General features: G+C 40.7%; 1 protein-coding gene across 3 annotated transcripts in view; it reads right to left on the bottom strand.

Moving 5' to 3' along the window:
* Nucleotides 1-14,133, bottom strand: part of NOL4 (nucleolar protein 4) — a 121,844-nt gene that overhangs the window by 79,356 nt on the left and 28,355 nt on the right. For all 3 annotated transcript variants that reach the window (XM_053396258.1, XM_053396259.1, XM_053396260.1), the window contains exon 2: nucleotides 3,968-4,117. In XM_053396258.1, the coding sequence (XP_053252233.1) occupies nucleotides 3,968-4,117 (150 nt within the window). The remainder of the gene's footprint in view (nucleotides 1-3,967; nucleotides 4,118-14,133) is intronic.

Raw genomic sequence — 14,133 nt, 5'->3', positions numbered from 1 at the left:
TTTGTTCTTTCACTCTGGGCATGAATAGTGACTATTTCATATTTCTTAATTTCTTAATGTGCGGAAATCTTATACTGAAATTAAGGACTCAAGAGAACACATGTTGTTTTATTTTCTGTTTCTTTTATTCTTGGTTTTCTAGTAATGTTACTGAAATATACTCAGAGTCGCAAAGTGATTTCATGCTCTTTATTCAGCTCATAGTGATGAGGAGGAATGAATGAATGTCCCCTCAAAGTATCTGCTTTATATACATTATTTACACAATGGGCTGCACATGATTGGCTAATTCCGGAATTCTACTGTAAGCCAATCAGGTTGTGGATTCACTTCTATCTGGAGCATGATTGGGTGGTTCCTGCCAACCAATCATACTGCTGCATTGTTCTAGGACCAATCAGACTGCTGCATTCTGGATCCTATTGTTCTAGGACCAATCAGACTGCTGCCTTTTGGATCCTATTGTTCTAGGACCAATCAGACTGCTGCAGTTTGGATCCTATTCAACTCAGTACATAACAGTTACCCTTTTCATTTTGTATATTGGGTAAGACCTAGAGACAAATGATCATGTTCCTGCTCACAATAGGAAGGAAACAATTATCTGTATGTGTATATTCAGAACAGTTGTGAGTGTCAATTCCTTCAACAGGGAAAGTCAAAATTTGCAAAAAAATAAAAAAATCTAAAATTTAATGTAATGCAGTAATGTAATGTAAAATTTAATGTAATGCAGAAATATAGAACCTAGTCTTAGGTCATCAAGCTAAGAAGTTGTATCAGTTCACAGTGAGCACAAGAAACTAAATAAAGACAGTATTCTTTTCCCAAACCCCCAATTATTTCAATTTAGGAAGGTTTATAAACTGCTTAATCAAAACACTCTCTAAACAGCATACATAGTAAAATTATAGACAAAATATAGTTAATATGCACAAACCTATTAAAATATATAAATAAAATAATTATAATTAAAACACACAAAAATAGTAGCACTTTTCAAGGCAAATATTGGAAGCTAAGTTACATGTCTGAGTAGTTTTGTTGAAATAAAAAAGTTTTCAGTATGCATCTACAACAATATAGTGAGGGCATATGCCAGTGTCAATAAACTAGGGAATTCCAAAGCACAGGTGTTGCTACACTAAAAGATAAACTCTTCACAAATGTGGTACAAACATTCTGTGGCACTTGTAGAAGTGCAAGTTCTGCAGATTGAAGTGGTTGAATAGACACATGGGGCAGGGTGATCCCTTAAGGAAACTGGTCCCAGAATAAGGGTATACCTTTCCTTATCTTTAAAATTCTTCTGCCACTTTAGAGTGGTACATATGGTAATTGCTATTCTCATAAACTTTTTTTTAAAAAGAGTTCCTTCAAAAATGTGCACACTGGTCCTCATTTTCTCCTTGCAGCAACCTCACAAATATATTGAAAGGAGTCGACTCTTTTTGAGAGGAGCTACTCAATGACAGATGTTTAATACTAGTAGATTTCAAAATCTGCAATTAGCAGGTAACCAGAATAAAGCATGTAGGCTGATATTAAACGAGGTTTTAGCTTTGCATGACTCTTTAAGGATTATGCAAAAGACCGTATCCACAAAACTCAAGCTTTTTTGTTTTCTTAAGAACTGGGCTTTCGCATGAAACAATTTTGAACCTGTCAAATACAATTTTTACAAAAGTGCTTTAGATGCTATTGTGAGAAAGAAGGCAGGTTACTCATACTTTGGCTGCACAAACAGAAAAGCTATGCTGTTGAATAGAGCAGGTAAATTGCTAGATGCAAGGAAAGATGGCACACAACAACTTACCTGTCACAAGCAGCATCCACTATGAATCATCTGTTTGACCACAAACTGCCCTACAGGAGTAACACCTTTGAAATGACTGTACTCTTATGACATATAGATTCCTCTCCCAAGTAGTTTCCCTATTTTACACAATAGTTGTAAGCACAGAATCACATCAGAAGGTGCTGAGGGGCCGAGACTAAAGGCCAGAACCTATCTTGGTATCCATGGGCAGGAAAGTGTGTACAACATAATGTGGAACAACTGCTCTATTTGCCTTGTGACACTTATAGGAGAACTAGAATTCATGCTGAGCTTGTTCACAATTGAAACCAAATCATGGTGTGGCATTACATTAGCATGTCTGAGGCTTATGCACTCAATCATCACCAGGTCTTGTGACGTGCTATGCATGGGGCTTCCCAAGTACCATTGATGAGCTGATCATTGGGTCTTGAAAAGCCCCATGTATCCACAAGTCTCCACAAGACCTGGTGATCAGCACATCATTACTGGGGAGCTCCAGTTCAGGTGGTTAAGATTAAAAAGGCTACTCTCTACCTTGCTTCATGGCTCTGTCTCCCTCTGTTCTTCTGGATTCATGTCTTCTGCCCAATTCCTGCCTGTTCCTCTCCAGCACATCTGCTGCCATATTGTTCTGCTGCTGGTTGCTGTTCCTTCTTTTTTTGTTTGACAGCTGATGATGGGGAATTGAGGAGGATTGATGTTCAGAGCCTAGCATTTTGCCTAAGCAGTCAGCTTGTTTGGCCTCAGGCTGGTCATACTCTAGACAGCTTTTAAGCCAAGAGCAGCCAAAGGAGAGCCTATTATTCACCCTTGCCAACAAAGCCCCATTGTGATGTAACAGTACATCATTCAGAGGCATCAGAGTGTGGGGGTGAGGTAGGTAGGGAGAACAGAGTTCAAGAAAGAGACTGTGATTGGGAAGAGGAAAGCTGAAGTATTAAAGCTAGACCATCAGGAATGAAGTTCAGTAAGGGTCACAGGCCGCCTTCTGAACAGGTCCTTTGCTACTTGAAAAAATGAAAGAACTATGCACTGAAAATGTAACCCCATTATCCTAACTTAAGATTGTTTTTCTCTATATTATTTAAAACAAGGGAGATTATTTGAGAGAGTAGTTCATCAGTAAAGGAGAAGGGATTTTGCCATATATATTCTTGGTTAACTGCTACCACAAATAAGTTTTGTTTCAAAAACTTCAATAAAAATAATGTTTAAAACCTATAGGAATCAGTTAGATGTGAGCACATAAGTTTGTATGAGCATCATATATATTTATTTCTCAATCACTTATATAGACATGACATATAATGCCTTCCTGAACACATGAGAATGTTTAAGAAACAATACTGAAATATATTTAGCCAATGATTTTTAATCTGCTTTGATCCTGGTATGTCCTCATAATTTCCACCAAAGAAATGAAGTCAAGTAACTCACACACTATTTGGACATAACATAATGTAGCCTATATAATTTTCCCTTAAAATTGGTAAGTAGGTAAAGGTAAAGGACCCCCGGACGGCTAAGTCCAGTCAAAGGTGACTATGGGTTGCAAACCGGCGTTTGTCCACAAACAACACAAATTGGTAAGTACGTAGCCAGAGATATTAGAGCATATCTATAGCTTTTGTAAAGGGACGCAGGTGGCGCTGTGGGTTAAACCACAGAGCCTAGGACTTGCTGATCAGAAGGTTGCCAGTTTGAATCCCCGCAACAGGGTGAGCTCCCGTTGTTCGGTCCCTGCTCCTGCTCCTAGCAGTTTGGAAGCACGTCAAGGTGCAAGTAGATAAATAGGTACCACTCTGGCGGGAAGGTAAACGGCGTTTCCGTGCGCTGCTCTGGTTCACCAGAAGCGGCTTAGTCATGCTGGCCACATGACCTGGAAGCTGTATGCCGGCTCCCTCGGCCAATAAAGCGAGATGAGTGCCGCAAACCCAGAGTTGGCCACGACTGGACCTAATGGTCAGGGGTCCCTTTACCTTTACCTTTACCTTTATAGCTTTTGTAAAATGTTTTAATAGAAACATGTTATTAGGAATACATGGTTTGCTAAGAGTAGAAGACAAATTACAGTTCTAGCAAGGTAATCTTGATAAAAGATTAGAGTTGCACAAGTGCTTTTGTTTTGTAAGGTTGTTTACTTACTGCTTTATAAGTTCTTTTTTGTCCTGCATGTTTTCTGATTTGTTCTCCATTGGGCCCCGTTTCCACATGCATGGAGTAGATTATGTCAAAGAAATCTTCAACAACTGCTACCCGTCTTAAAGACAGTTTCTCATCTACGCCAACTCCATCCTAGGGGAAAAAATGATAGGGAGCACAAGATGAATAGATAAAACTACCAGGAAAACACATCCTGTTACTTAGAGTTGATTAGATAAAGACCCTTGGCACTGACATCTAAAGATCCCTATCCAAGAGTAATACTTAGCAGCTCAATCAATGACAGCAACATTATAATTGCACAATAAATAAAGAAGTCTCTGAATAAGATTCTAAGTGGGGAGGAAAGCCTTCAAAAATGGGTAATTTGGGTTATCTTAGCTTTTCACTGATGGTGATTTCCATGTTATTTAAAGCACTTCAAACTTACATGAAGTTGATGCAAAATCAAAAAAGCATTTTTAAAACTATGTTATAAACATGTTCACTAATTCTTAAGTTACAATGAGTTCTGGTCACAATTTTGTAAAAAAACAACAGTACCCTATTTGTAATATCATTCTGGTTATGAGAAGATATAGTTAGAGAAAAGAGACTGCATCTTAACTTCTGACCAGAATAAATATAAAGTATGCCTATGTATAACCAAATTATCACAAGGAAGAGGAGTTAGAAGGTTTCATCTAGTGTTTGTATGCAGAAATGCTGCACATATAGTTATGTCTGAAATAATAATAAATCATGATGTGGTCTCATACCCTCCAACATTCCTCAGATGAAAATAGGGACATTTCTCACTCCCCCCACAACTGACCCTCCTCAACCCCCCATTTATTTTGTCCCCTATCAGAAGAGGATTTCTTGTCAGAAGAAGGGAGAGTGTCACCACCACTCAACCAATCGGACACAGCACGCACACACCCCACTGTCCTGAGAAAAACCCCTTAATCTCACTTTGATTTGATTTCTTTGGTAGATTTACAAAAAAGAAAAACACACACCAATAATGTTTGTTTGTTTTTTTAGAGTATCAAAACTCCTTGTACTCCATTGTTCTGCTCCCCCTTTCTTCCTGCCCAGGACAACCCAGCCCTCTGCCTGCCTCTCAGAGCTGGGGCTGGGCCTCTCCAGCAGCCACTACGAGCTTCCCAAGGGAAGATGCTGGTAGCAGCGGCCACAGAGAGGCTCATCCTCCTCCCCAAGCTTGGCAGTGGCATGAGTGGCAGGGGAAATATTTCCAGGACATTCTGGGATCAAAACAGAAGCCAGGATGGCTTTTGTAATTCTGGGCCTGTCCCTGATTGGTTGGAGGTTCCAGTCAATTGGGAGTTAACTGTCAGTGAGAGGGAGGCAGTTGGGGTTTTGATGGCTGAGGGGTTGGAGGGAGGAGGTTGTGAGGAATAGCTGAGGGAAATAATTGAGGTATGGATATCAATACCGTTTGTTGAGCTTTTTTTCAGTTTTGCCCAGAATTGTTGAGCTTTTTAGATGACACAATTGGACTGCTGACACAGGCTGCCATACACCCGGATATTCCCAAACATTTTCTACATTCCTATCTGGATGGTGCTGTGGGTAAATCCTCAGCGCCTAGGACTTGCCGATCGAATGGTCGGCAGTTCGAATCCCCGCGGCAGGGTGCACTCCTGTCGTTCGGTCCCAGCGCCTGCCAACCTAGCAGTTCGAAAGCACCCTTCAGTGCAAGTAGATAAATAGGGACCGCTTACCAGCGGGAAGGTAAACGGCGTTCCGTGTGCTGCGCTGGCTCGCCAGATGCAGCTTGTCACACTGGCCACGTGACCCGGAAGTGTCTGCGGACAGTGCTTGCTCCCGGTCTATAGAGTGAGATGAGCGCACAACCCTAAAGTCTGGCAAGACTGGCCCGTACGGGCAGGGGTACCTTTATCTTTACCTATCTGGACACTACTGTCGACTGCGGTATTCCAGATATATCCAGGAAAATCCAGATGTATGGCAACCCTAGCTTTGGGGATACAGAAACAGGTTGTCCGCTGCAGCAGGACTGGGTTGTGGGATAGAAGTTTAGGGAATTTGGCTTGAGATGAAAGCCACTTAGAGGCTGCTGTGAGCAACAATGTCTCTTGAGTCTTCAGAAACTGTCAACAAGCACCGTTTAAGATCCCAATGTATCAGTATTTCCTTATGTGCATAGTATCCCTTTAATAAACCAGCAATCTTCATCCTGTCTATTTTATGCCTATGCCTGAAATTCATGTTGCTAGGTTTTGAAAGCATTCTGAGTTGATGGCAGTGGAAAGTTAAAGTACAGATACATGAATCTGTGTTTATACAAAATGAGCCAGAGGGAACCTAGAATCCCAGATAGATAACTCTCAGGTAGATACTGGAGCTTAGATCTATATAGAAACACCACCTTCTGATCTGGAAGCCCTCTTCCCAAATCCTTGGTGCGGGGGGACTCTTTGTCATTAATCACAAATTAAGCCCTGGCTTAATCTTCCTTAAAAATCAATGATCATAAATGAATAAACACAATGTTCAGCACACCTGCTTCACTTACTCTCATTTTGAACAGACTGTTGATGTACATTTACAGTACCCATCTAGCCTACTTTTTCCACTGAGTAGTGTCACTAAAGCAGTGTTTATAAGTATCCACTAGTTGCTTTTACTGTGTGAGAGAATTTGACTTTATAGATTCCATAGTTAACAGTGCCACCTACATCTCAAAACCTTGCAACTGATGTTCACATCATTGCTAACCAACTAGCAAAGACACCTCTGAATCAACTTGTTTTTCTGTGACTTGAGTACTCTTGTGCAGATCCCATCCATATTTCACAGCACTGGCTAACATGCAAGGATGAAGGTGCATACCTTCAAACAATGGTCCCATTTGACAATATTCTTTGTGGATGCTCTCTTATTCAGTCTTTCCTTACACATATATGCTAAATTCTAGCTGTCCAGCCCTCAGAACGGTTCCAGATAAGGAAATTTTTATGTGTTTGGCTGCTAATACACGTACAGAAGGTGAGCAAAGTTTGTGCTCCCTGCCCCCCCCCACAAATGCATGGACTTATTTCATTAAAGAAATGGAATAAGTATCTTTTCCAAACCATTGTCCTTTATCCAGTGCTTTTTTTTTCTATAAAAAAGAATGTTTAAGGGTACTTTCATTTTCCTACTCATATTGAAATACTACCCCTCAATGAGGCCAAACTTAGATTCACAAAATGTTTAGGGGTATGTGTACCCCTGCGTACCCCCAAGAAAAAAGCACCGCCTTTATCTAATCCATGATCAGTGCCTGGATGTAATCATGGGCTAGATAAGGGTTAGTGAACTGTAACTGAATCTTGACAATACAGACACCCTATGAATCAGTGGTTCCCAGGTAGAGGAATTGGGTTGCATACTTGCCCTGTATGGCATTGCACTCTTTCCAAAGAAGCAAGTGTATGGTTTGGTGTTGTTCCTAGATCAACCACTATCACTGGAGACCCAGGTGACTTCAGTGGCTTGGAGTGCCCATTGCTAACTGGCTGGTGTGACAACTTTGACTGTTCCTAGACAGGGATAGCCTTGCTGTAGGGGTCCATAAATCAATAACCTCCCAAGTAGACTATTGTATGTGGCTGGTATGGTTTATGTACTACAAAATATGATCCATCAAAGTCAGTTGGATTTACTTAAAAGAATATGAATTTAAAATCGGGCCACTGGGTCTCGTAAACCTATATAACCATATGCTGGTTCTAAAATTCTAAAACTGATCTAAAATTAATTTAAAAATCCATTCATATATTACAAAGAGAAGACAACATCTATTGATAATACACAATGGCTGTGTATACCCTTAAACCTTGTTGTTGGCATCCTTCTGTCTCAAGAGACAATGGCGTGCACTTCCAGTGAAGTCAAACTGCTGCATTAGCAGCACCAAAGTGATGTCCCCAGGGTGCAAGCCTGGGCAGTGTGTATGAAGGTCCTGGGCTGCCCAGACAATAGCCTTGCTGGTGGGGTACAAAGGAAAGCAGTGAAATACATTTGGTGCCAGCCTGGCTGCAGGAGTTGCCATAAGGAGGCGTACAAGACATCAGCTAACCACTTTAGCAATCCACCCCAGATTTGAGTAGGATTTGCTCCTCAGCCTTTTCTTATCCTGAAGATGTCCTGCAAGGTAGTAGAGGTTTAGGGCCAGAGTTTTCCTTCTCTTAGATGGAATACCTTCCCAGGTTGATGAGCCCCATCTGCGCCTCACTTCCCTCTGCAGCACATGCAGAAACCGCCATCTTGGCCAGTGGACCCACTCTGGGTCTTGTCTGCTCAATCCACTGGAGCCTGTCTGCATGCAGGGGAAGTTCCTAACTCCCCAAGAGTTTGAGACCCATTGACTACCCTTGCCTCATTTAGCCATCCAGTCGAATCCATTTCCCAGTGTGTGGCCACTGTCACATGCTGACAGCTTCTAGGAGCCACAGCTAAGAGCTCGGTGCAACATGGGAACCAAAGGTGGACAAACTACCCCAGAAGGAGAATGACATACCCCTCCCCCTAACACCCCATACACCCCATTAAACATTAACTATAGATTAGCTTGAGGTCCCCTCCATGGATCGCTGCCTTGCCGTGGCGAAGGGGCTTGAATAACTCAGAGAAGCTATGAGCTATGCCGTGCAGGGCCACCCAAGATGGACAGGTCATAGTGGAGAGTTTTAACCAAACGTGATCCACCTGGAGCAGGAACCAGCAAGCCACTCCAGTATCCCTGCCAAGAAAACTCCAGGGACAAAGACAAAAGGCATATAAAAGTTATGACGCTGGAAGATGAGCCCCTCAGGTCGGAAGGCGTCCAACATGCTACTGAGGAAGAGCGGAGGACAAGTGCAAGTAGATTCAGAGCTGATGAAGCGGCTGGGCCAAAGCCGAAAGGACTCTCAGTTGCGGATATGCCTGGAAGCGAAAGGAAAGTCCAATGCTGTAAAGAAAAATATTGCATAGGAACCTGGACTGTAAGAACCATGAACCTTGGTAAGTTGGATGTGGTCAAAAATGAGATGGCAAGAATAAATATTGACATCCTGGGCATCAGTGAACTAAAATGGACGGGAATGGGCGAATTCAGTTCGGATGACCATCATATCTACTACTGTGGGCAAGAATCCCGTAAAAGAAATGGAGTGGCCCTCATAGTCAACAAAAGAGTGGCAAAAGCTGTATTGGGATGCAATCTCAAAAATGATAGAATGATCTTGATATGAATCCAAGGCAGACATTTTAACATCACAGTAATCCAAGTTTATGCACCAACCACTGGTGCTGAAGAAGCTGAAATTGACCAATTCTATGAAGACTTACAAGACCTTATAGAATTGACACCAAAGAAAAATGTTCTTCTCATTATAGGGGATTGGAATGCTAAAGTAGGGAGTCAAGAGATAAAAGGAACAACTGGCAAGTTTGGCCTTGGAGTTCAAAACGAAGCAGGGCAAAGGCTAATAGAGTTCTGCCAAGAGAACAAGCTGGTCATCACAAACACGCTTTTCCAACAACACAAGAGACGACTCTACACATGGACATCACCAGATGGGCAGCATCGAAATCAGATTGATTATATTCTCTGCAGCCAAAGATGGAGAAGCTCTATACAGTCAGCAAAAACAAGACCTGGAGCTGACTGTGCCTCAGATCATCAGCTTCTTATAGCAAAATTCAAGCTTAAACTGAAGAAAGTAGGAAAAACCACTGCGCCAGTAAGATACAATCTAAGTCAAATCCCTTATGAATACACAGTGGAAGTGAGGAACAGGTTTAAGGATTTAGATTTGGTGGACAGAGTGCCTGAAGAACTATGGATGGAGGCTCGCAACATTATACAGGAGGCAGCAACTAAAACCATCCCAATGAAAAGGAAATGCAAGAAAGCAAAGTGGCTGTCCAACGAGGCCTTACAAATAGTGGGGGAGAGAAGGCAAGCAAAATGCGAGGGAGATAGTGAAAGATACAGGAAATTGAATGCAGATTTCCAAAAAATAGCAAGGAGAGACAAGAAGGCCTTCTTAAATGAGCAATGCAAAGAAATAGAGGAAAACAGCAGAATGGGAAGAACCAGAGATCTGTTCAAGAAAATTGGAGATATGAAAGGAACATTTCGTACAAAGATTACCATAATAAAGGGCAAAAGTGGTAAGGACGTAACAGAAGCAGAAGACATCAAGAAGAGGTGGCAAGAATACACAGAAGAATTATACCACAAAGATATGGATGGCCCGTACACCCCAGGTAGTGTGGTTGCTGACCTTGAGCCAGACATCCTGGAGAGTGACGTCAAATGGGCCTTAGAAAGCACTGCAAATAACAAGGCCAGTGGAAGTGATGGTATTCCAGCTGAACTATTTAAAATTTTAAAAGATGATGCTGTTAAGGTGCTACACTCAATATGCCAGCAAGTTTGGAAAACTCAGCAGTGGCCAGAGGATTGGAGTAGATCAGTCTACATCCCAATCCCAAAGAAGGGCAGTGCCAAAGAATGCTCCAACTACCGCACAATTGCACTCATTTCACATGCTAGCAAGGTTATGCTTAAAATTCTACAAGGAAGGCTCAAGCAGTATGTGGACCGAGAACTCCCAGAAGTGCAAGCTGGATTTAGAAGAGGCAGAGGAACCAGAGACCAAATTGCAAACATGCGCTGGATTATGGAGAAAGCTAGAGAGTTCCAGAAAGACATCTACTTCTGCTTCATTGACTATGCAAAAGCCTTTGACTGTGTCGACCACAGCAAACTATGGCAAGTTCTTAAAGAAATGGGAGTGCCTGATCACCTCATCTGTCTCCTGAGAAATCTCTATGTGGGACAAGAAGCTACAGTTAGAACTGGATATGGAACAACTGATTTGTTCAAAATTGGGAAAGGAGTACGGCAAGGCTGTATATTGTCTCCCTGCTTATTTAACTTATATGCAGAATTCATTATGCGAAAGGCTGGGCTGGATGAATCCCAAGCTGGAATTAAGATCGCCGGAAGAAATATCAACCTCAGCTATGCAGATGACACAACCTTGATGGCAGAAAGTGAAGAAGAATTTAATGAGGGTGAAAGAGGAGAGTGCAAAATATGGTCTGAAGCTCAACATCAAAAAAACGAAGATCATGGCCACTGGGCCCATCACCTCCTGGCATACAGAAGGGGAAGAAATGGAGGCAGTGAGAGATTTTACTTTCTTGGGCTCCATGATCACTGCAGATGGTGACAGCAGTCATGAAATTAAAAGATGCCTGCTCCTTGGGAGAAAGGCGATGGCAAACCTTGACGGCATCTTAAAAAGCAGAGACATCACCTTGCCAACAAAGGTCCGTATAGTTAAAGCCATGGTTTTCCCAGTAGTGATGTATGGAAGTGAGAGCTGGACCATAAAGAAGGCTGATTGCCGAAGAATTGATGCTTTTGAATTATGGTGCTGGAGGAGACTCTTGAGAGTACCATGGACTGCAAGAAGATCAAACGCATCCAGTCTTAAAGAAATTAGCCCTGAGTGCTCACTGGAAGAACAGAGCGTGAAGCTGAGGCTCCAGTACTTTGGCCACCTCATGAGAAGAGAAGACTCCCTGGAAAAGACCCTGATGTTGGGAAAGATTGAGGGCACAAGGAGAAGGGGACGACAGAGGACGAGATGGTTGGACAGTGTTCTTGAAGCTACAAATATGAGTCTGACCAAACTGCAGGAGGCAGTGGAAGACAGGAGTGCCTGGCGTGCTCTGGTCCATGGGGTCACGACTAAATGACTAAACAACAACAACAAGCTTGAGGTGTGAAGCAGGCCAGTTTAAACATCTTAGTGTAATAATAATAATAATAATAATAATAATAATAATAATAATAATAGAACTATTCAGTAGACAGTCCTTAACTACCAACATGAATTTGACAAAAACTGTGGGAAATGAGGCCAAACTTAGATTCACAAAATGTTTAGGGGTATGCGTCCCCCTCCGTCCCCCCAGGAAAAAAACACCCACTGGTTGTATAGTTAGGTGGATTATTCTCTGAGACAAAAAGATGAATTGGAGGACATCTTACCATTACTTTTGGTCACTTATCCAACAATGGAAAACTACAGCATATTACCCATGTGTCAAATCTGAAATTAATTTTTGAAATTTTACAAGCTAAACCCAAAGGCAGGCAGTGTGACATTTATAGAGCAGAGCCAACCCAACTAAATGGAACTGGGGGAAGGGGATCTGCTCATCCTTAATTACAATATCCTACTACAAGCTGGATCTGATACCCTATGAAGTCTCTCCCAGCTCTGTGTTTTTATGATTCTGTGTTATTCCATCCAGAGTAAACAAAAAACTAGTCTAACTATGGACGTGAAAATTTTCAGTATGCCATCTTGCTTTTGTAATCTGTCAGCATTTTCAGTAAAGTGTTGGAACCAAAAAAATGTGAAAAGAAAGTATATTCATTTCCCCTTGCTTCAAAAAATATATAAAATAAAATAAAAAAGAAGCAATAATGCTATCTACTGCTCACATGTCTGTTTGAAAATAGGTCTCTTGAAAATTCTCTTTCATCATGCATAAATGTCATTTTGGAAACATTTGTAGGGTTTCAAACTATATTCTTTAAAAAATCACGTATTACTTTAAAGGGTTAAATTGGACTGTTAATTTCAGTCTTCTTATGCGCCATAATATTTTCAGGTCTTAAGTTACACATTTAAAAAATAGCTGCAGCATAAGAGCATCAGAAAGCTCACTAATCCAACCTTATAATGTTTACACTACAAAATATAAATGGCAAGCCTGTTTTCTCTATATTAGAAGATAATATTTTCATAGTAATGGAAATATCAGGCAATGTTCAGTGCCACCCACCTGGTTATTTTTACTTTTCCCACCATTTAACACTGCAAAATCATGCCAGGATCATTGCACTGAGCACGAAAAGATGATGTATTTGTTATTAGATAAAGCATTAAAAATGGAACTTGTTGAAAATTATATATCTATTGTAAGAGAGAATATTATGAAAATGATTTACAGGTGGTACATGACCCCAGTCAAGCTTGCAAAAATTTATCATTTGCCCGATAATAAATATTGGAAATGCAAAGAAAATGAAGGTACATTCTTTCACCTTTGGTGGACGTGCCCAAGGATTAAGGCTTTCTGGGAAATGATATATAATGAAATGAAAAAGGTATTTAAATATACCTTCCTGAAAAACCAGAGGCCTTTCTCCTGGGCATAGTCGGCCAATTGGTGTGAAAGAAGGACAAAACTTTCTTTATGTATGCTACAACAGCAGCAAGAATACTCATCGCAAAGTACTGGAAGACACAGGATCTACCCACTCTGGAAGAATGGCAGATGAAGATGATAGACTATATGGGACTGGCAGAAATGTCCGGCAGAATCCGAGACCAGGGAGAAGAGTCAGCGGAAGTAGATTGGAAGAAATTTAAGGACTATCTACAGAAACACTGTAAAATTAATGAATGTTAGAATGATGTCAGATAGAAATTAAGTGGTTTCTGGCTGTAATGTTTTAAGAGAATATGGAAAAAAAGGTTTAGAAGCAGGTTAAAATTTATCGATAAGGATTTGCTGAATTAACAATTTGAATTGGAATACAAAAAAGGGAGGTACGAGGAGGTCTGGGAAACAAGTTAATGGAAAATAAGTAATGGAAATTTTGTGTGTTTTTAATTATTCTTATTTTTTGTATTTTTGTTATTTTTTCTTTTTTTCTTTTTGATTTTTTTCCTCTTATTGTATTAATATTGAAAACTTTAATAAATATCTTATTAAAAAAAGAAAATTATATATCTATTGTATTTGCACACTTCTAGAGAACACACTTCGTCTTACTTAAAGTACAAGTATTGAAATCTACCCTAAGTATAACTCCAATCTAATATGTTCACACATGTATATGCAACATACATGACTAAAATTTAGTTTTGAATATCTATACTCAAATGTGCATTTAATAACTTTATTGAGGTTGTAATCCTAGTCACAGTTTCCCAGAGTATGCCCCATTGAACATAGTGGGACTTACTTCTGAATAAACATCCATAGCATTGTGTAGTTAAGCATATTGACACACAAAATCATTACACTGATCTGCAGAATTGACAGTCTCATCTATC

This window comes from Podarcis raffonei, chromosome 7, assembly GCF_027172205.1.
Source record: "Podarcis raffonei isolate rPodRaf1 chromosome 7, rPodRaf1.pri, whole genome shotgun sequence".
NCBI lineage: Eukaryota > Metazoa > Chordata > Lepidosauria > Squamata > Lacertidae > Podarcis > Podarcis raffonei.
The sequence above is the reverse complement of the archived record's forward strand: the minus strand, read 5'-3'. Positions and strand labels throughout refer to the sequence as shown.